Source organism: Polypterus senegalus, chromosome 13 (genome assembly GCF_016835505.1).
Source record: "Polypterus senegalus isolate Bchr_013 chromosome 13, ASM1683550v1, whole genome shotgun sequence".
NCBI lineage: Eukaryota > Metazoa > Chordata > Cladistia > Polypteriformes > Polypteridae > Polypterus > Polypterus senegalus.
In genome coordinates, this window is record NC_053166.1 from 18,426,988 (window position 1) to 18,451,433 (window position 24,446).

At 38.1% G+C, this 24,446-nt stretch overlaps 1 protein-coding gene across 4 annotated transcripts in view; it reads right to left on the reverse strand.

Moving 5' to 3' along the window:
• Positions 1–5,648: 5,648 nt before the first annotated feature.
• LOC120542298 (vegetative incompatibility protein HET-E-1-like) overlaps positions 5,649–24,446 on the reverse strand; it is a 117,915-nt gene continuing 99,117 nt past the window's right edge. For all 4 annotated transcript variants that reach the window (XM_039774644.1, XM_039774646.1, XM_039774643.1 and 1 more), the window contains 2 exons: positions 7,877–7,970; positions 5,649–6,493 (listed from right to left, as the gene is read on the reverse strand). In XM_039774644.1, coding sequence (XP_039630578.1) covers positions 6,428–6,493; positions 7,877–7,970 — 160 coding nt within the window. In that variant the 3' untranslated portion in view covers positions 5,649–6,427. The remainder of the gene's footprint in view (positions 6,494–7,876; positions 7,971–24,446) is intronic.

Sequence of the window (24,446 nt, forward strand, 5' to 3'; positions counted from 1 at the left end):
TTTCGCTGTTCGCGCAGTGTAGAGTCCCTCGGGCAGCTCTTGGCGGCAAGAGGTTTCACTGCCTGCCCGCCACACACGGCAGCCCCGTTCGTTCTCGTTGGGCTGGTAATGCTGCAATCAGTGTCCCGGTTGTGGCTAAACAGAGGCCATTGAGGGTGAATGGGGCAGCGGGGGGTAGCATTGTAGTGTGCATCGGATGGCTGTCAATTGAATGGGGGCGATTCACTACCCGCCTTTGGTGTTCATTCTCGGTGGGCGGACACTGCAGGCAGCATACTGTAGTGGAGGTGGGCTGGTGATGAACTGCCCGTCGATGCCCCCATTCATTCTGAATAGCAAGCCTGCTTGTACTGTTACGCACATAGCAAAAAGTTGTCTCTTGTCAGTACATCAGACGTATTGACGACGGGTGCCTTCCTGCTGTGATAGTGTGTAGAGTGCTGTGCAGAAGAGTTCATCTTAATTTTTTGTCTTCACCCTTCAACGATGTCTCTGAAACACAAATCTGATGCAAGTGCTGGTGATACAGTAAAGAAGAGAAAAAACATCACCATTGAAAATAAAGTAGAAATAATAAAAAGGTCAGAGAGAGGTGACACTCCATCATTCATTGGCAGAGCACTAGGTTACAGTCGGTCAGCAATAGCATTTATTAAAATAATGGACCTGTTCCAACTTACATACAAATTCAACTTAAGTACAATCCTATAGTTCCTATCTCATACGTAACCCGGGGACTGCTTGTATTTATGATTTTGTTGCTCCACCCTTTTGTTTTGCGCTTAGAACTGCAGTTCCCCCCATTTTGTGTGTTTCTATATGGCTGTGGCCATATTGTTTATGGTTACTATGCTTGTTGCTAGGTGATTGACTCGGGGGTTTGTGGTCACATGCCATATTATGCCATGACTCACCACCTATATAAGATGCATTAGTAGGTTCACACTAAAATTGCAGTTGTTACATTTTTGGCTAGGTATTTGTGACTTTAATTACATAATGAGCAAAATATAATTTTTTTTTAACTTTGTGGTTTTTACATCTTTTTCTGGCTAAGATTTACAAACTGTTCTCCCTTCATCAACCGGTCCATCTCTCTGTTTAGCCTGCTATTGTCCTTCTTTCATTGAGAGAATACTATAATAGAGTTATAGAAAATGTCACTACCTACATGTAAGGAATACAGTCTCCTAAGGAAAAAAAAACTCCTTTTCCCTTTCTTCTATAGTTCCTCTTTGTTATGACAAGTCCAGCCAGCCTCTGATCTCGACCCTCAAGTGCTTGCCGAAGCGCACCACTTGCATCTACTCCCTGAACAGTAATTAAGTGTAGAAATTCTTTCGTTTGGTAAAACTCAGTAAGCAGATCCTGGGTTTTGCTGATATTGAGTTGCAGACAATTCTCAAAGTTCTTCACTTAACTCCTCTACCTTGTCAATAAGCCCCATTAGTGCAGCATCATTGGAGAATTCCTGCAAGTGACAAGACCTGGTGTTCTGTTGCTAGACTGTGGTATAATATTTGAACAGTTAAGGAGACAGGCCTGTTCCTTGTGCTGCTCCAGTGTTGCCAACATCCATATCACTGACACAGCCATTTTCCTCACAAATTATAACTTGCTGGACATATAGTTCATCGCCAAGATACCATAGTTTTGCCAAACAGCATATTATAGCTATTTAACTAAAAAGGCTATTTAGATAAAGGTATTAATATGATCTAATTAAAAAGGAAGCATTATATTTTTGACACATAGCACCTCATATTCATACCAACCACAAATGACCTTGGAGACAGCTAAGTACGAGAACATGACGAATGATGCATAAAATCTGCTGCAGACTGATATAAACATGCACCTGATATTTAGCCCATTTAAGTGCTTAGACAGAGGCAAGTGTACAAATGCATTGTTGCCAGGTGAACACTAAATAGAGACCAGACATTAACAGTTCAAAGTAAACAAAAGGAATTACCAATCAAAATGATTTATCATGTTTATGGACTATTAGTAGCTGTGGAGTTTGAAGGTCACAGATTAAATTGCCTTAATGGAGGTAATACATGTAGGATGCATAAGAAAAATAGAGAAAAATAAAAATAAAAAATGAACTGTGGTCATTATAGACCCATTAATATCACAAATATAACAAACTAAGGTAAAAAGAGGCCATTTGGTCCTCTCAATTAAGTTCATATTTGCGATTATAAAATAAAGTCGATATCAGAGAATATAAGATTTGAAAAACACATTTTTTGATGGGACAATGTATCATAGTGGCTGAGGAAAGCATTTTGACCTAAAGTCAGTTAATGACAGTTTTCAGAGCCAGGAGTCAAATGGTAAGCTAGAAAAGTGGTGTTCAAAAGTAGTTTTTCACTAAACACAAAACACTAATCAAAATACAAAGTCAAAAAGCATTGTAAGAAGTATATTTCAAAAAGAACCTAACACATCAAAAATCTTTGTAAGTGAAATCTACAATCTTAGACAAAATGTTTTTTCATGCTGCTGACCTTTATATAGTTATGCTGATGAGATTATCACACATTACATCCATGACCACATGCTGAGCAGTGGGTTGTTGCATCACAGCAATGACAAAACAAAACAGCAAGTGAGCATTAAAGAGCAAAAAGTCACTGTGAAGTTTACAACACATAATGCTAAAAATGAAAACCTTCAAAACAAAACAGAATTCAAATAATAATTCCATTCGATTCCCTAACATTCAGTGCCTCAGAGGAGGTTAAACGGAAGTCTGACAAAAATGTTTTCAACCCAGACAAAAGATGAACAAATTCTAAGAAACAGTAAACTACAAGGCTACCTTATTCTTTCCACTTTATTCACTCACTGTGTAGTTCTGCGTCTCTTCACATGCCTGTTATGATACTGCAACCCAAAATGGTCAAAAAGTGGTTAATATGTCTCACAATAAAATGAAAACCAGACAAGAACTTCTCCGGTCTTCCATAGAAACAGACCTCACCCAAGGCAACCTGATCACAAACTCAAAAGACAAATGGGGATCAAGCTTTAAAAGTTTAAAGACATCTTTGAGGACAGAGAATAATTACAAACCCTTGATGCAAAAAGGGACAAAAACAAAACAATGCTTTCAATTTTAAAGAATGTATTAAGTAAACAAAGAAAAAAAGTAAAAAATAAGGGGAAAAGGGTTTGCCTGAAAAGGAAATCAAGGCTAACAAGTCCAATTTATAATCCAAATGCAGAATCCTAGAACATAAAAAAATAACCTTCAACCAGAGCTCCAAATGATACCTACAATCTCAGCTATATTGTGGTAATAACGATAACTTCACAATGAACCTCTGAGGGATCTAAGTTCTCAGCGAGAATATAAAGGCTGAGGGTTCCACCCACAGAGCCCAAGGAGGACAGGCAAAAACATAAATTCACAATACATAAATAATATTTAAACAAAAAAATATTAGCAAAAAGTACATAATAACAAAAACCTGAAAAATAATTCAAAAACAACAGAAATAACAATAAAGCTGTGTTTGGGGTTCTTCCAGAGGGGCTTAAAGTGGAGAAGGATAAACAAATTGTGATTGCATTCACTACACTGTTGGCACGCAGACTCATTCTGATAAACTGGAAGAACCCAAACTCTCCTCTTTTAATTCAGTGGGAAACCGATGTGTTATATTATTTGAAATTGGAAAAAATCAAATACTCAGTTAGAGGATCCGTACAGACTTTTTTCAAAACATGGCAGGATCTAATCAGTAATATTTTAAAATAAGTTTATAAAGCACAGAGAATTTATTAATTTAGCCTTAAATTTTACACCGTTTGGCTTGCTCTCTCTCTCAGGGGTGGGGATTGATCTGTTCTGAACTCAATTCTTCTTTTTGTAAAAACTTGATTGCTTTGTATGGATTGTAATAAAATTAATAAAAAAATAAAAATAAAATAAAATAACAATAAAACTGAATATAAACATGAGTCAGGGAACAAACTCTTGCCAAAATGTATCAATACCACTGCTCCAGCTGCAAAGATAAACTATTTTGAAAATATATAATTATAATCATTGTAGAAATAAATAAAAAATAAAATGATCTGCTTGCTTGGTTTGAGACTGGGAGACACAGAATGTAGTCAGCAGCAAGACTTATGAACAAGTATACCTAAATAAGCCAAGAAAAGGGATACATTCAGATGCTAATTCAAAAAGGCAACCAAAGTCTTCAAGAATAAGACATTTCTCTAAACTAAGCAATGAAAAAAGAGTATATTATTTTACTATTACAGAAGCAGAACATAAAGAAATAGCAATATTCATCATTCTTGATAATAATGTTGGGATCTTTGCAGTAAATGAAAATGTCAATGTGACACTTTACTGTGAGATGTTAAATGAAAATATACAGAGTAGGAAGTTTTAAAAGGAAGAAATTTAGACACGTAACACTGAATGCATGAGAATGTCTGAACGGAGGAGTACAGCTGAAAAAACACTAAGATCACCAGAGTGGCAGACCTCATGCTTCAAATTAACCAGTTCAGAGTGTGAAGAGACCTTTTTTCAAGGCATTTCAGAGCTACTGGATCTTCTCAGACACTTTGTTGATGCTGCCTTGAATTCCTTATTTCAATCAAAAATAATTTATGTTCATTTATATTGGGTTTAGCTTTAAAAATCCAGTTAAGCTTATTAGTTTATACTGAGTGACTACATTTGTGCTTTATATTGGATTGAACAGACATATGACAGATAAAGATGAACATCAGCAAATGCAAAGTTATGTAAACTGTAGAACACAAGATAAAAGGAATCAAAAGCTGACTGTTAGCAGCAGTGCCACACCATGAAATATATTGAAAGATCTGCTAGGCTTGTATTTCTCAGAAACTCCTTATCAACCAATTTCATGAATTTGGGATTCAAAAATGAATGGATGGGTTCAAGGGAAACTCAGAACAGGGAAATGGCAGAAATTTAATCATGCAGACAGATGTTTTTCGATGTGTCACCTGAATTAAAGCAATGAGAGTGAAGGGGGTGGAAGGGTACGACTGCAAGGAGAAGAGGAGGTGATGGTAGATTAATTTAAATACAGTACTTGGGTTCAACAGTCCAAAGCAAGGTCTATAAAATGGCAGTGTGACCATGTTCTATGGTTTGGAGGCGGTGGCACTGACGAAAAGACAGGAGGCGCTGGAAGTGGCAGAGTTGAAGATGCTACGATTTTTGCTTGAAGTAACAAGGGTAGACAGGATTAGGAATGAGTATTATTAGAGGGACAACACAGGTATGACAGTTTGGTGACCAAGTGAGACAGGCCAGATTGAAATGGCTTAGGCATGTGTGGAGGAGAGGGGAGGGGTACATCGAAAAAAGAATGTTTAGAATGATGGAATAGCCAGGCAAAAGGAAAAGAGGAAGGCTAATGAGAAGGCTTATGGATGTGGTGATGGAGGGCATGAAGGCAGTCAGTGTAGTAGAAAATGATGTAATAGACAGGGATAGAAAGGGACGGATGATCCACTGTGGTGACCCCTAAATTAGCATTACTCTTTTCAGTTGACACCATCAGGACTTTGTTACAAAATTCCTTTGGAAAAAAATCCATTTATTCTAGTTCTGTGCAAAGTACAATATGTTAAGAAGAACAATTTACAAAAAGAGTTAACTTTCCATCATGGAGGTTTATTTTTGAGGTTATTTGCCATTCCTATCTACCTAATTTCTCCAAAATAACATCAAGTTGGGTTTTAAAGGTAGCTGAAGTTCAGCACTCCTCCACACTGTGCATTCTGTGTCTATGGTTGCACATGTTAAGACAAACGTTTTAATGATTGTGTGAAATTTACCCTTAGCAAGTTCATCACATGGGTTAATCATTCATCCGCACTAAAACAGGATTAATTTAAAGTCCTAACATGCTAGTCTTTGGAATGTGAGAGGAACTCTGGAGTATCATGGGAAACAAATGGAACAGATACACGGAGAACATGCTAACTCTACACAGAGAGTAAACAGGCTAAGACTCACTGACCCAGTGCTGTAGAGGTGTGAGGTAGCAGCATAAACTGCTGTGCCACCGTTTAAACATTAAATATTTTTAAAACATCATTATCAGTATAATCTCCTCACCCATTATGTAAACTACCACATGTAAAGTGTTGCCTACCTGGTCTGCATGGACATAACCTATAATATTGCCAGCTTACATTACACATATTCTTTTAAGTGACATGTTATAATTAATATGTACTAAACATAGCATGGAATAGTTTGATAAAACGCAAATTAAAAGCAACATAAAATGTCTCTTTAATATTTATTTAATCAAATGACAATAAAAAACAATGTGCAATCTGATGGGCTCATTTTTTTAAACAAAAGAAGAAAATGATTACTGAAAATGTTCCCTTCTCATCTCTACTGAATTCACGTGGGCAGCTTGTGATGAGACTTCCAAATTCGTATTGTCTTGTCTGATGAAGCTGTAATATACTGTAAACAGGAAATACATGCTTATATATTTTTCTTCAATTGTAATACTGGAGTAACACAGAATATTTTAAAGAAACACTAATAACGTTGAGATTAAAAAACAAAGTAAAATAAGGCAGTACCATCATCATTCCCTGTATTTTCTTCTAACAATCGTTATGGTTCTAGCTGTCCCTTACCAAAAACTGAACAGGATAATAATAAAAAAAAAAACCCTTACAACTATGGATATACATGGACAAACAGTACAACTACAATTTGAATAGTTATCTAGCCTCCTGCTCCATCCACATTGGCCAGCAAGTTATCTCCATCAATGTCTATTCTGAGCAGTCTTTCTTGCATTGTAAATGGTCACCATAAGGTGTTTTAACTCCTTTTTTAAAAGAGCATCCCAGGTCATTCTTCCTGTCCTTCCCTCATGATGAGATCCATGACAGTGTGATGCTGGCTAGCCATGATGGTGGGAGTTGCATGATATGACCTGCAAAACTAAATCTTTGCTCTTACATGATGTCCCTGAGTTATCTCACCTGTGCTTGTCTAACAACTTCCTCATTCATGAGCTGCTCTCTTCACATTAATCTGATTACTACAAATTAAATGCTCTGTACATTTTTCAAATTGTCTTATACCAGTAATGAGCTCTATAATTTGAGATATGTAGTACAATTCTCAGAGTTTATTTAGTTCATCCCATCAAATATGGGTTCACAGGAAGCTGTAATCTAACTGGGCAGCAGCCTGGAAATGATAAATGCTAACCATTGATATAATGTCACAAACCAAGCATAAACACATATCCATGTTCACTTATAGCAGGACAATTTGGGGTAGCAAATCAACCAGACTAACATATATTGCATTGGATACTGGGAGGAAACTGAAATCCTTCAAAAAACATACACTGATATCTAGTCAATAGTGTTCAAGCATCACAAAGTGGTAACTAAACTCACTATTGCACTCCCTTTATTAAGTAATATTATATGTATTTTGTCGTCCAATTCAATTCAAAGCAAACCAACCCTGGCTATGGGCTCATTTCATCACAGGACACATTTATTCCAGGACAATTAATATTAATCAATCAACATAACAAACAGGTCTTTGGGATGTGGGAGAAAAAAGTACATTATCCAGTCAAGTATCCAAAAGGAATATAAGGAGAGCATACAAACTCCACATTAACAGTTAACAGGCTGGGATCCAAACACCATCTCCTGAAATTGAGAGCAGCAGTGGGAACTATTAGCCACTGTGCCTCTCTTTTGTAAGTACAAAGTTGTTCCACAGTACTCTTTTCATTTAAATCCATCTTTACATCTATGATTTTTTAACTCAAAAATTATAAAAGGTATGCAGAGCAAAATATTTTATTACCTGGTTTCTTTCTGTGATGTGTATGACTGAGCGGATAGAATCTTTGTGTCCCACATTTCTTTGTACTTCCAAAAGTGTCCTAGCATCATATACCCTGTGATATAAGACAATAATTAACCAAACAAAATACATTCACATATAATAATAATAATAATAATAATAATAATAATAATAATAATAATAATGTGTTCAATTTTTTTCAATTCGGTTCATGGGTTGGTTATTGATCTTCTGTTTCCACTGATCTCCAGTGGCATTTGACTCTGGAACAGTCACTTCTCAAATTGTTCACCTTGGGTCTTCCTCTGGTCATTTTGCCATCTACAATGGTTGCAAAAAAGGATATGCTTTGGTATTATATACCTGTACTTTTGCTTGACATGTCCAGCTCACCTTAATTTTCATTTTCTAATCATATTCTTGTAAAGTATAGGGGAGTATTGCTTATTTTCAATTTTTTTCCTGTAAGTATGCTTCTTAATTTCTTTGTCTGGAGGGAACAGAGTTTAGCATAGTCAATGTCAGTGATGTCTAGGCCTCAGCTCAATTTAGAACTGCTGAGAGCACTGTGGCTTTACACACTAATGTTTGGTTTCAAGGCCAACACAGTTTTGATTAAACAGCAGTTTTTTCAGTTGGTTGAACCTGATTTGATTAAAATTAGGCATAAAAGTACAGAAGGGCATAATAGGCTTTAAAAATAAAAAGAGACTCAAGGGAGTCTGCCTGTAGACATGCAAAACATTAGACTGATTCACATCAGAATCCCCAATCTGGTTGTGACCTTGAATGATATTTAAGCATCTACAACCAGTTTGAAAGTGGGTTAAACTGTGTTGGAGTCAACATTTGAGATGATAACATGAAAACCAGTGTAGACTGCAAGTAGAAGAGATTATGTAACATACTGATGGCACAAAATAGCCCTTGTAAAAAGTAGTGTGTAAAAACATCAACTTGAGTCAAACAAGAAAGCTACAACCAGAGCTGCAGAACTAGTGTGAGGACTATAGTTTATTAGTTTGAGAGATACAGTACACCCATTCTTGGACCTTGAGTCAACAGGCAGGCAACAGGTTATATGGGTATTGTTTGGGAGTGTAAACAAATTTAATAGCTTCTGGAAGAGAACTGTACTAAAAAAAACAAAGATAACCTCAAAAGTCTGTACTTTAGTCACAAATATAAGATTTCACAAAACTTTATGTGATGTCCCGTGCAGGAGGCCTGTGGCATCTTATGGTTTTGGGGCATCTAGTAGATCCTAACCAAGATGAACCAGTGGGAAGTGAAGTGAAAGAAAACTGTTGCTAAGTATAAACCGAAGTTTATTCAGGTTCAAAAAGGGCAGTGCTAATAAGTAAGTAAAAGTGAATTTTCACATTTTAAAATTACACAAATAAAAATGCAGCAACGCACCATCAGGAGGTTAAAAATTTAAAAGTCAATGTATCAGAAAGAGTTTTCCTTCCTGTACAACCACCCAATAACAGCTGCGCACCCTGTGTTGTTACCATGCTTCCATCTTCCAGGCTATTTGGGATGTTTTGGCAAAGACCCCTGCAATTTTGCACCATGCTTTGCTATTGCACTGCCTTAAACATTCCACATGAAATTAGCCCCTTCTATTTCAGTTATCCTGTCAACCCATCCATCAAAAGTAAATCAGCAGGTCTCTTCCTCACTGACTAGTCCTAGATATCGCACCACTTCCTCTTTCTTGATGTTTAATTCCTGCTTAATGCTCTCTCTGTTCCATCTGGTTTTCCTTCTCTTCCTCTGCCAGCACTCAGCCTCTGTTTTAACAATTAATGTTACCTAGCAGAATACCCGCACTTCGCAGCGGAGAAGTAGTGTGTTAAAGAAGTTATGAAAAAGAAAAGGAAAAATTTTAAAAATAACGTAACATGATTGTTAATGTAATTGTTTTGTCATAGATATGAGTGTTGTTCTCATATCTACAGTATATACAGTATATATATATATCTATATCTATATAGGAAAATACCCGTGCTTGGCAGCGGAGAAGTAAAAAGAAAAGGAAACATTTTAATAATAACGTAACATGATTGACAATGTAATTGTTTTGTCATTGTCATGAGTGTTTCTGGCATATATATATATATAAATATATATATATATATATAAATATATACAGTATATATATATATATATATATATATATATATATATATATATATATATATATATATATATATATATATATATATATATATATATATATATACACATACATACATGTGTACATATATACACACACACATATACTATGGGGTGCCAAACAGGCAAATACATTGATTTTGTGAATATATAAAGTCAAGGCGTCGGAATATATAAAGTTAAAACTTGAATATATAAAGTCAGCGTCGGTATACATAAAGTCAAAACTTTTTTCTAAATATATAAAGTCAACGCTGGAATATATGAAGTCAAAACTTGAATATATAAAGTCAGCACTGGAATATATAAAGTCAAAACTTGAATATATAAAAGTCAGCGTCGGTATATATAAAGTCAAACTTGTTTCTGAATATATAAAGTCAAAACCCGAATATATAAAGTCAGCGTCGGAATTTATAAAGTCATTCCTGATTATATAAAGTCAACATTGGAGTATATAAACTCACTACTGAATATATAAAGTGAAAGTCAAAATCTATTGATTGAAACGACTCTGAACTGAACTAAGTTAACAAAAACGTATTCAGAAAAATAAATTAAAAAAACACTGTTCGGTTAATGTTTTGAAAATGATGCATGTGCCCTGCCCAGGATTGGTTCCTGCCTTGCGCCCAGTGTTGGCTGGGATTGGCTCCAGCAGACCCCCGTGACCCTGTGGTAGGATTCAACGGATTGGGAAATGGATGGATATTCCAGCGCTGACTTTGTATATTCCGACGCTGACTTTATATATTCAGAAATATTCCAACGCCGTCTTTATAAACTCAGGTTTTGATTTGATATATTTTGGAATGACTTTATATATTCAAGTTTTGACTTTATATATTCCAGCGCTGACTTTATATATTCAAGTTTTGACTTTATATATTCAGAAACAAGTTTTGACTTTATTTATTCCGACAGTGACTTTATATAATCAAGGTTTGACTTTATATATTCGGGAATGACTTTATATATAAAACTTTTGACTTTATATAGTTAAATTTAGTCATCATTGCATAACTTTTTCTTTACCATAGAAATTTAAAGACTAAATTCAACTTCCATTCCTAACAAAGATATTTCTGGCGACTAAATAGAACCTACTTATATCCAAATTCGAGGTATTGAGCTGTCGCCTGCCTGCCTGAATAAGTCACCCTCGCTTCGCTCTTACTTTTTTACCGTTCATTTAATCATGGCTAGTGGCGGAAAAATAATAAAATGGAAGGACAATTACACTGAGTATGGCTTTACCAAAACAATTATTGATGATGAATTGATTATTCATAAAGCTTCAATTGGTGATCTGTTTTTCTGTGTTAACCTCATATTTTTTCATACTTCTTCTCAAACCAAGGGGGTGCGAGGGTAAAATGAATTGGGAAGCGCTAATCAATGTAATCGGTGTACCAGGAAATCATGCATTGCAAAGTTCCCCTTTGTTTGTAATGCAAAGTGTGATTAAATGCGTGATTTTTTAACGCGTTATGGAGCACATGCATCGAAGCTTCTCAGCTGTGCTTGTGCTAAGAAAAGGAAAGATTTTAAAAATAACGTAACATGATTGTCAATGTAACCTTTTGTAAGTAGTGCCTGGAGGATTCAGTGTGGAGAAACTGTAGAGACATCGTGTGTATTAACTTGTGGATTTTTCTGTGAGTATTTGGTGGCAGCGTCACAAAGTCGCTTCTGTAACACTGCGTTAGCTGCGAAGCTCAGCTCAAAGCGAAATGAGGTGAATGGGAGGGGAGATGATGACGTGACTCCCCCACCCGCCTTAACTGTCAATCCCCAACAAACTTGGAATTTGCATAAGCACAGCCCTTCACCTGCAATTTTAACTTAGTTACAAAGTGATCGAAACTCTAGTTTATATCCTGAGTCCTCTCATTAAACTTGCATCCCGCATTACCCGTGGGCATGACAAACGCCAGCGGCAGCCTGTCTATGAACTTAATTTAAACTTTAGGTTTACACCGTGCTTTGTTTCCGAAGTAGCAGCACTCATGAATATGCTTGTATGTGTCACTTGCTCGCTTCTTATTGTTTCGCTGCCTTCTCAATTATATAATGCATGTTTTCTTCAGTGCTTTTTGGAGCTCTTCCTGGTTTTCTACGCACTGCGTTGACAGTCAGTTCACGTGATTACGTGGGAGGCGTGATGATGTCACACGAAACTCCGCCCCCACGGCTTTCGAGCTCAACTCCATTACAGTAAATGGAGAAAAATAGCTTCCAGTTATGACCATTACGCGTAGAATTTCGAAATGAAACCTGCCCAACTTTTGTAAGGAAGCTGTAAGGAATGAGCCTGCCAAATTTCAGCCTTCTACCCACACGGGAAGTTGGAGAATTAGTGATGAGTCAGTGAGTGAGTCAGTGAGTCAGTCAGTCAGTGAAGGCTTTGCCTTTTATTAGTATAGATTAGTGCTCACCCCTTCATCAATTGCCACAACGCTCGGTGTTATGCTCTAATTAGCCTCGGATAATCTGGCTGCCTGATTGCATTTTGCACAAGGCACACTATATCTATATATATAATTCAATAAGGCAAGACAACCATGGAAAGCACGCCGGAAGGGGCATGGATTCACTAAGCCGCTGACAAGTGAGACACCTATGGCGCACGCAGAAAGGAGCCACGCCCACCAACTCCAAGACCATTGGATACGACGACAACTCACAGGGCCACGCCCACCAACTCGGACGCGACTTCACAGAAAAAATGGCGTCATTTGTATTCGTCTGTCGTAGAGGCCACATGCAGTGCAGGTCAGGTTAATGTCATGTGCATGTCATGCACCTCCGAGCTACGTTGACTGTTCATAGAGGCATGTTTCTCGCGGAGGTGAATCGCCATATGCAGCGTGTGAAACGGTTTGCGAGGGGTATCCCATGGGATCCTTAAAACATTCCTTTACAACTGTGGTTAAAACACAATGAAGTAAGCAGTGTTTAAAAACCAAGTTTTCGGTTACGACTCACGACCGCGTGCACCATAGCAAACTGTTTTACACGCTACATTCAGCAATTCGCATCCGCGACAAACATGCGTCTTCTTAGATGCTCCTGCACTTTGCTCACACCCCCCTCCCACCTCACTACTACCGTGGTCGGGTGGATTATATATAGAAAGGCAGCCAAAACCACACAGAGCAATGAAAAGTCTAGAGTTCCATCTTTTCATTCACTTTGTTGTATCCTCAAACCCTCCCTTTTTAGACAAAGGTGTCTTTCCAGAAGTGTTCAACCATCCATCCATTTTCCAAACCATCAATAAATAATTATGCGGCGTTTGTTATGCCACGGGTTCACTATTGTGTTGTATTTTGCTCTCTCCAGAGTTCCATCTTTTCATTCGCTTACTGTTGTATTCGCACACCAACCCGTTTTAGACAACCGTGTCTTTCCAGAAGTGTTTAGCATTCAATAAATAATTATGCATGAGATTAAGCGTATGTCTACCTGGCGTGAGCCGTTGAACCCCATTCGGGCTGCAAACTGTGGAATTCCCACTAAGTGTGACTCATACGCTCCCACTGGTTGCGTCCCAACCCTTTGTACACACCCTCCCTCCCACCTCGCTACTACCGTGGTCGGGTGTCTTGGTGGATTATATATAGAAAAGCAGCCAAAACCGCACAGAGCAATGAAAAGTCAGTCACAGGTACATCTGGACTGTGTAAAGACGACTACTCAAGTGACGAGTTGGAGGTGGGCACAAGAGCGGGCAGTGTATACTGGACGAGAAATCAGCAGACTAGCATGACGAACGAAGCTGAATGGTCGTCTTTCTCCTCTCGTCCCGTTCCACACTCCGCGCCATGCACCCCCATCCCTCCGTCTGGCAGGAGAAGGCGAGGACGGTCCGCCAGTTTTCAGTCACGGACGATTGTGTGTTGGTTCGTTCCGTGCATTGTTACAATGTTGCTTTTCTTGCTGATTTATTACATTACCGATTTTTCAAATGTTAATTTTCTCCCTGTGCTTAAAAATCATTAAAAAACCGGCCTGATTATGTGGCGTATGGTACGCCGCGGGTTGGCTAGTTGTTAATAATCAAGGGAAAAAACTGCTTTATAAGGTATATAAGGCTAATGACTGCAAAGTGCACCGTAGAACATATGAGAACATGAGGACAACCATTAAGAAGGATATTTGGAAGGCTAAAAGACAGTTGGAGAGGAATATAGCAGACAAGGCAAAAGAAGACCCTAAGAGATTCTTTCAGTGTTTTAGCAGCAAAAGAACACTCAAGGAGGAGGTGAAGTGCATCAGAAATAGTAAAGGGGAATTAAAAGATACAGAAGATGAAATAGCGGATGCCCTAAACTTACATTTTTCTGAGGTGTTCACAAGTGAGCAAGTGGATTACCTCCCAGAGGTAACAGGGACTACTAAGGAGGCACTGAGGAACATGGAAATTGTAGAGGGAGAAGTGCTGCTCAGATTAAACAGGCTGAATTCAAACAAATCAGGGCTACAGGGGTTGAATTATGAGGAAAGATTAAAAGAGCTGAGCCTTTACAGTTTAAGCAAAAAAAGATTAGAAGGTGACATGATCAAATTGCTTAAAATTATAAAGGGAATTAGTACAGTGGATCGAGAATGTTAATTTAAAATAAGTTCATTAAGAACACGGGGAAACTTGTTAAGGGTAAATTTCGCACAAACATTAGGAAGTTTTTCTTTACACAAAGAACGATAGACACTTGGAATAAGCTACCAAGGAGTGTGGTAGAGATTAAGACTTTAGGGACTTTCAAAACTCGACTTGATTTTTTTTTGGAAGAAAAATGTGGATAGGACTAGTGAGCATTTTTGAGCTGAATGGCCTGTTCTCATCTAGATTGCTCTAATAAAAGTCTATGTATCTTCTAAACTCACTTATCCATAGCAGTAACACAAGAAGGCTGGAGCATAAACCAGTAATCATAACGTACAAGGCAGGAACAATCCCTGGACAGGGCCACGGCCCATTTTAGGGTGCACACACACACACACAGACACACACACACAGGGGTCAATTTAACAAGGACATGGGAAAAACAAACAAACAAGGCAGGGAGCACCTGGGACTTGAATCCTTGTTTCCTTGGTGTCAGGCAGCAGCAAGAACACTGTGCTACACTAATTATCAGGCATACATTCAGATTATTTAAATGAATATTGTGTTCTGATTCACAATTTAACATGCATAGTAATGGGACATGCTATATAAAATTAACAAACCAGGCCAAATGAATGACAGTAAGATTTAAACAATAACAAAATAATGTTTGAAATCTTTCTTCCAATTATAAGTTGGTCTTAGTTTTAAACACATTTCTAATTCTGAATTACAACATATCTTCTTGCTTATTGTTACTTGTCCCTTCAAAACCTGTCTTTTAACAGCAGATATTGTTACAGAGTTTGGCATTTTCACAGACATATTAAATGCCTTACTGAGAGAATCAGTGCTCCTCTTATTTCTTCAAAAATACAACAATAATTCTTGTGCCAAAAAACACAAGTAAACTGATTAGATAGATAGATAGATAGATAGATAGATAGATAGATAGATAGATAGATAGATAGATAGATAGATAGATAGATAGATAGATAGATAGATAGATACTTAATTAATCCCAAGGGGAAATTCAAAGGTAACAGACTGTTTGAACTCACCATTGTTCACAGTCCTTGTGAGACTGGAGCTGGGACACGTTAAAATATTATCCCACATGGTTTTTGACAACTTTGACTTTGCATACCGCCACAATCATGATATAGAAGATGCCATATCTCTTGGACATCATGTCATCCTTGAACACCTGGATAATACAAACTACCATGCCAAAGTCCAGTTCAGTACCATTAAAACAGATCATCAAGTTCCTTGACATATGATTTTATGTCACTTCTACAATAATTTTGAAGTTCCTAACTGACAGGTCTCAGCATACATCAACAGAGTCTTGTCACTTTTTCCATGGAGATCTCAAACAGATCTGCTTGTCCACCTGCGACTATGGGGTTAAACAAAGCATCATATACATTATTAAATCAGCTGATGACACCACCATCACCTGCTTGATAAATAACAATAACCAGCCATCTTACATGTACGAAATGTGTCTTTTGACACAATGGTGCCAGGACCTCCTTAATCTCATCAAAATCAAGCAGATAGCCAGAAACTTTAAGAAGCAAAAAGGCAGATCTGTCGTTATGTTCAGAGGCAGATGCCTACCGACACTGTCTGGTGAATAATAAGGTTTGTTCTCACTGGCTGTATAAATTGCAATACTATATCAGATCAGCTCAGCACCACAAAGAACTAGAGGGTAATGTGGTTGGTCCAGAATATGACAGGCACACAGCTCTCTTTTTCAGGACATATATGACCCTTCAGTGTTATTAAAGACCTCAGTCATCCTGCACAATCACTTTTTTACAATCTTCTTTCAAAAACATTCATACTCCAGAAAATTATGGGACAGACTTTACACACAGGTCATAAAAAGTTAGAAAATGTATGCATGTTTGTTTACCAACTAAGTTAACTGATATGAAAGTTCTTAGAATCTTATATTTTTTAGAACTTCAGCTGTCACATTTGTTCATTAAATATTTTTGCAACAATGAGTCATATTCAAAAATAACAATATTAATAACATGAAATTATACATGTTATAAGACTACATTAAATTTGTGCTTTTTAACAGCACTTCATAATGCCATGTAGTTAACAAAGTAGCCTAATAAGGCTTGAGGTGGTTTAATAGCTTTTATACAGAGCAAGTTCCAATTCCAGCGATGTTAAAATGGATTTGCCAATGCTTTTCAATAGGCGAGTTTTAAATTTGAGTACTTTATACAGCAGTATCTCTTTGAAATATCGCAACAAAAAATGAAATGTTGCAACAAATTTCTTTAAAGAATAAGGGTGCCATGGAGGGCTGAATTGGTTTGTGCAGAGTTTGTGCTATCACAGTAGGTGCTTCTCACATAATATACGAACGCAACTAAAACCATTAAGCATCCATATACTGACATGTACTGTACATGATTGCTTCTTGACGTTATACAGTCAAAACTCTGTGCCTCTGATTTTCTTCTCTTGTCAGTGTGCAAATCTTCACTAACTCCATTTACAATTTGTATATACAGCATATTAACATATCAGTTGTTTCTTGTGTATACTTGGTGTGTGTGTGTGTGTATATAATGTGTATACATAAACAGGAATCCCAATGGAGGTGGACCCTGTTCCCTTACTAGGACGAGAGACTGACACAGGAGATGTTCTTCACCAACTATATGGAACATGCAGCCAGAATGGTGTTATGGCAGGGATGGATAGGAAATTCTTACCTGGCTGCGAGACCGCTACAATGGATGGACACTTGGGGGCATCCTGGCTGGAACAGTTAGCATTCAGACAAGTGGAGGAAACTCGGAGGCTGCCTCTTGTGCTCCCATCGCTCCCCTTTATACTGTGACGAGGGTATTTTCTGTTTAATACAAGAGCTGGATTGAATCCGGGACTGTTACCTGTGTACTTGTGTTAAGGGATTGGGGCTCATTTGCACCCCTAGTGTCGACAACTGTATCCTCTTTAATAAAAGCCCTGTGTGCGTCCAGGTGTCCGTGTGTGTGTGTCTTCTGGTGAAGTGCGCAAGAGCGGGGCCGGCACATCGCACCGTGCCCCGCCCATGCGCAAGGCATCTTGGTCGCACACACACTCGAAGCTGGGAACACAGTGAATGGCCTATCCTCGGCAGTGCATAATAAGCAAATAAAGCACACACACTGGAAGCTGGGCACACAGTGAATGGCCTTGCCGCGGCAGCGCATGATCCTCTTTAATAAAAGCCCTGTGTGCGTCCAGGTGTCCGTGTGTGTCTTCTGGTGAAGTGCGCATTTGCGGGGCTGCGACGCACATCGCACCGTGCACCGCACATCGCACCGTGCACCGCCCATGCGCACGGCACCTTGGTCGCACACACACTCGAAGCTGGGCACACAGTGAATGGCCTATCTGCGGCAGCGCATAATAAGCAAATAAAGCACACACACTGAAAGCTGGGCACACAGTGAATGGCCTTGCCGCGGCAGCGCATGATAAGCAAATAAAAGACATAATTGCTGGGAGAGTGCTGATTAGGTAGTCGCGGCTGCGCACATAAAATCCGTTGCTGGAGAGATGCCACACATACAATAATCAGCTACACGCTAGCACAGATTAAAATACTTGCTGGGGAACTGCACAGTACTTGCTGGGGAGACGACACATTCACGATTATCAACTGCACTCCACACATTACATCAGTTGCTGGGGATACTCTGCTGATTGCTCACTGTTGTGACAGAAAATTAAAGTCATATTACGGACATCAAAGCCAGTATTACTGTCAGAGAAAATTACAGGCATTTTATGGAAATACAAACCAGTATTACTGCAAGAGAAATTTAAAGGCACACAATACATTGACGCATATTACAGACACATACAAGCCAGTACTACTGTAAGAGAAAATATTACGGACATATCTACTAACAACATGCCACCCAAAAAAAAGGACACGTCAAGTAGGACAAAAGACACAGACAATCAAATACAATATAAGTAACATCTCCTGGAAGAACGGTCAGCTCAACAAGTAAACATCAACAAAAGAGAGGCTGAAAGACAAAAAAAAAATACGAACAAATAGATTGATTGAAGAAAAAGAAAATGAGCGTCAGAAAAACGCTAAAAGAGAGAGACTCAGAAGAGCGAACCTTACAAAAAGTTGGCATTTACTTGCCAGAACCAGTATTCAGCCATGGTCAGTTATATGTTGCATTATCATGAGTTAGAAGTTATCCAGATGTTGTTGTCAAGGTTGTAGATTGTCCTGAACAAGGCAAACTCTTGCCAAACTCAGAAAGAATATTTACAAGAAATGTTGTCTATAATGAAATTTTATAGAAAAATTTAATGAGGTAAAAAATAGAACATTTTTCCAAAATATCTTCTTCAGATATTGTGTATTACAGACTGTTACAAATGTTTACACTAAGGCAATATTAATTATACTTACTGTATTGTTATACGTTTCTATTTTATTTTTATTATTATTTTACTTTAGGCTTCGTGCAAAAATATTTTTGACAAAAAAAAAATTAAGACAAGAAACAGAATGAGGTCAAGGTCCTTGCCATTTAATATAGACTGTTCCTACTAATGTTTATGCACTACTGTTCTAGCGCCCGTTATTGTAACGGGCTTAATGTCTAGTATGTTATATTTAATCTACTGCATGAAACTGTATTCACTGCACTTTTCTGTTTTTTTTTGCATTACTGTCATTAGTTGTGGGAGTTAACAGTTGTAATGTATACGAATGGTTGACTGCTTAACTAATTTCAGCACTGTGGTAATCCAGAGGCACTAAAAAACATTGCAATATTTTTCAGGACCTGTTATGTAATATCACATCCTGGATCAGCCTTTTCATTAAATTGTGGAGCTTGAACTATCACTAGCAAAACAGGAAGGCTGCTTCGTTAAAACTGACAAATTATAATGGGATAGATATTGCTACTCAACCCCTGTGCTCCCCCTAGATATAGAGTTGCAGTGATTAGAGGACTGTATGGGACTGATATTTTAAATACCTCTCCCACAACTTCAAAGTATCAGTAACTTGTGGTACCTGACATTACCATTACATATTAAAATTTTGAAACATTCACTACAACTTCAGTGGAGGAAAAGAACTAATCTAGGTGGAGAACAGCAAGTTAAATTTTTATTTGTATGTACAGATAGATCTGGGTTCAGAAGACTTTCAAAGATCTCTGGGTAACAAAGCAGCTGCAATTATCTTTATACTATACCGAAAAAAAGACGCATGAAGGATAGCACAAGCTAAGCTTATCTAATGACCAAGGTCATAATGAATCAAGAATATAAAGACAGTTCAGTTTCTCTCACAGCTGCAAGTAATTACAGCCTATAACGTCAAATTAAGTTTACAGCACAGTTAGGTATATGAGTAATCCAATCATTCAATCCGCCTTAATACTGAGAGAAAAACATGGCAGACAAAAGTAAAATCAAGTTACAAAAAAACCCCACTCCCATACAGTATTCATAATGAGACCCCACACAGCTTTTGTAGCCAGCACCAGCAACTGGTTTCTTTTCTTTACAAAGACAATGGAAAATGACTGTCATATGTCAGATTTTATTAGGGTCTTTTCAATGACTTTAAATTTCCTATTTTACTAACCCCTTGAGTGTTGGCAATGTTCATTCAGTTACCAAATTTCAAACCATTTTAGGTACAGCTGCTTGAGTGATCGGAGCATTTCCTACTGTCTGTATTTTAACTGGCTGTAGAGTTGAAACACATTACCATAAATGTCCCATGTTATCCCACGGTTGGCTGGTCAGACCGACAGCACTGAACTCATATTCAATAACACTGCTGAACATGTCAACTTCCTGGACACAAAGGATTTTATTTGGCGTACTAGTTTTCATTTAGAAATGAAACTAATGCTAGCCTAGGCTTCTTGTGCTCTATATTAACACTGTATTCTGTATCATTAACTTTGCACTATTGTGATGAACACTAATAATACCATCCTGATGAACGATGAATATAATAAACGCTCAAATGCATTTTATGTATATTAATTTCTTATAATCATTACTTTGGAAAAAAAATAACGATAATGACAAAGGAAGCGCTGGCTGATCATTATAATACAGCTTTTAATTCATTCAACCATGCAATTTGTGAAACACATACAGACTCTTAGCACCCCCGGTTACATAAAAGAGAAAGTGGCAGTAACATTACCTGTTCTAGCATCTGGTTCTTACAGGGTAGTGCAGCAAAAGCACCTCATTTCACACCAGGATGTCTCATTAATGGGTCACCAAGTAAACAGACAGAAACATCTAAACTGAGATCTCCTTGGCACATTACAGCAGCAGGTGAAATAACTTTTATTACTAGAATTTTTTCCTGACTTTGCTATTACAGCAGTTGCTATTTATCAACTATTACACTTGGGCAGAACTTTTCAGTGATGCACAGCAGAACACAAGCCATTTTAAACATTAACAGATGGCCTTTGCATGTCCTAGCATCCCCAATTCCAACTTATTCATTGTTCAGATTTTTGTACAGCTAAAAAGCCCAGTCCATAACTCTTACTTCGAAAACAGTGGGTAGCTGCACCTATGGAGTAAGTTGGGATAGATATCCTCTTACAACTCCAGACAGACAGGTTGGCTGAGAAATGTACCTATATCCTCCCTACTCAGCTATGCCTTGCTACCAGTGATGATTATTTCATCTGGGTTGGTCATTTGCCACTTATTTTAAATGGTGTGCCACAGAATCATACAAGTCTGTAATAACTGTTATTTGGTTTTATTCTTGCTGGACTGCAAATTAAAGACATCTGTGTCCTTTGAGTTTACATTACCTCTTGATATCCTGACAGGACCTCAAGGCTCAGAAAATCTAAGGAATGAAGGATACTGCCAGAGTAGCACACAATTTGCTGTGCAGACAGTTTACTGTATATACATTGTTTGGAGGCTAAGGATTACGTTTGGGTTTACAGGCCCAGAAATGGCAGTCCTCCACACTTGTTAGCTTGTGGGAAGGCTCCTGTCAAGTTTTAGAAAGAGTATGAGAGGTGATCTACTAGGTTGAGGGGGAAGGATCTTCCTCCACCAAGACTGCATGGTTGCCTATTGGGGTTGGGTAGCCCAGACAGCCACCATGAAGATGCTCACAATATCTTTGATGCTCTTTTTATTAATCATTCAAAATCCAAATGTATCAAATAACTTTTCTGCCATTGTTCTGCATTGTCCCTGGTCCCTTCCTGCTATTAAACCCTGAAGTAAATCAGGTTAGACCAGTTTTTCCATCTACTAAACAGACTATGTGCTGTAGATAAGGAATTTAGTTATGGGCAGTGCAGCATCTGGCAGACTATTTGCATGTGTTGACAACAATCCTGCCAGAAGGACCTTCACAGAATCTTTCTGGAAGTATGTTTTCAGTGGCTGAAATCCCCCAAATGATGATGATTTAAATTAAAGAGAGCACTATGAAAGTTGTAATAAAATTCCATATAATGGTATTTGTGCAGTAAAATGACTAATGTAGACTGAAAGAAAGTCTATAAGGATGCCACCATGTGTTTTGAAGAAAGCAGATGTCTGTAAGTATGACCTCCTCTAATAGAAGTGAGTATACCAAAATAAAGAACTTAGTAACTAACCTTTATTTAGACGTGAATATTATTTGTTTCAGAAGAATTTCTTGTCACTCAAAACATCAAATTTCATTTACTAGTTGGAGCTAGAGATTGATTTGTTTGGTAAAAAAAGTTCATTTACATAGGGTTTTAATTGAGTATCTTGTGTGGTGTTTCTTGGTCATAAGAACACAAGAAATTTGACAAACTAGAGGAAACCATTCAGTACATCAGGCTTTTTTGTTCAACTAAAAGTTAAGCAGTCCCAATATATTATCCAGATACCTGTTAAAGGTTGTGAAGGCTTCTACTTCAACATGTTTGATTAGTATGTTCCAGATTCCTGCATTCCTTTTAGATGTGCGCCCAGGAGGACCAGAGGACGGCGTGTGTCTCCTCCAGACCGCGAGGGGGCATCCGCCCTGGTTATGTTGGGGGCCTCAGGTAAAGGGCCCTGTAGGGACCTGTGGCCATCGCCAGGCGGCGCCCCAGTGCCTGAATATCCCGGGAGCCCAGCACTTCCGCCACACAAGGACGTGCTGGGGGGAAGACAATAGGGGACACCAGGACGGCTTCTGGGTGCGCAGCCGGCACTTCCGCCACACTGGGGCGTGGCTACAGAGGAATGCCGGGAAGCAGCTGGAGCCCATCCGGGTTCCTATTTAAGGGGCCGCCTCCCTCCAGTCATCGGCAGAAGTCGGGTGGAAGAGGACGGAGCTGGAGGGAGGACTAGAGGCGGCCAGGAGAAAGGCAGTGGAACTGAGAGGCCTGGACATTGGGGGAATAGGTGCAGGAGGCACTGGGGTGTGTCGTGCACGTGAACTGTAAATATTTACAAAATAAACAGTGTGTTGGGTGAAACATCGATGTCCGTTTGTGTGTGTCCGGGCCAGCGTCCACAGCTTCTTGGCTTTAGTCCCAAATGCACTTTCCTTTAATTTCCAAATAACCACCTTGGTGGTTGATATAATATGGAACTTAGCATCGTATAGAAAGGAAACAATGTTCAAGACATTTTCCATTTTGTGACCATGGCCTAACGAATATATATTATGCTATGTACCTAGAGTTTTCACCATACATCCAAATATATTTCAACAAATACATATTTTAAAGGAGTACTCCACTCTAAAATAGTCGTCATTTTCATCTGTTGCTTACGCCGTGTTGTTTGTAGTAACAGGCAAAAAATAATAATTTAAACTCACAAATTATTTGTGTCACATAATCCACATGACAGATATCTAGTTGCATACTCACAACATCCAAAACGTGTAAAAATATTGTTAAATAAACCACTTCCGGAAAACTCTCTTATGTCGCATGGAGAAATGACAACCAGCTTTCCAACTGAAGGCCACTCTTACCCTTCAATCATTGGGTAGGAGTTCTGTCCAGTAACAGCTGATTTATTGGCTACCATGGCACTTCACGTGATATCAGCACTGTAGGGTATGGTCTGGGAATATGCACAATTAGAGATTAAAAGGTGAAGTGAATGAAAATACAATTCAAACTGGTATATATCCAAGATGCTTCAACAGACAGATGAACAACCTGGAAGTACTGAATTTGTGGTTTAACAAACAGCAAATGAGAGGAGAGATGGGTCTTCAATTCAAAAGCTTGGTTCCATTTTAATGCACTTTCATTGTGCATAAATACATTTTTCAGAAGTGGTTTATGTAACAATAGTTTTGTAGAAATACACATTTAGAGCATTGAGCTAGATACCTGAATTATATGACATGAGTAACATGAGTTTTTTCATGGATGTTTTGATATTGCTTTACTGTTATTTAGCATTGGCCCCCATTAATGCGTACTGTATCAGTAATTTTGTTATCTTTTTTTCTCCATTAAAATTTGACATTAATAATTTTTCTCAATCACTGAAAACAGGATAGGGAAAGAAAGAGATAAAATAGTTATCATCTTTGGTGGATTATGTTTTTAATATAAACATCTGAACATGAATTATTGGTTAATTTGACATCCTGGTGGTATATACAGGACAGGGAAGAGGTACCAAAAAATGAGATATATAGCAGCTTAATGGCTGACGGAATGGTTTACAGATCTTTTGTACTGGGTTTGAATCATGTGTTTAGATGTTGCATATGTG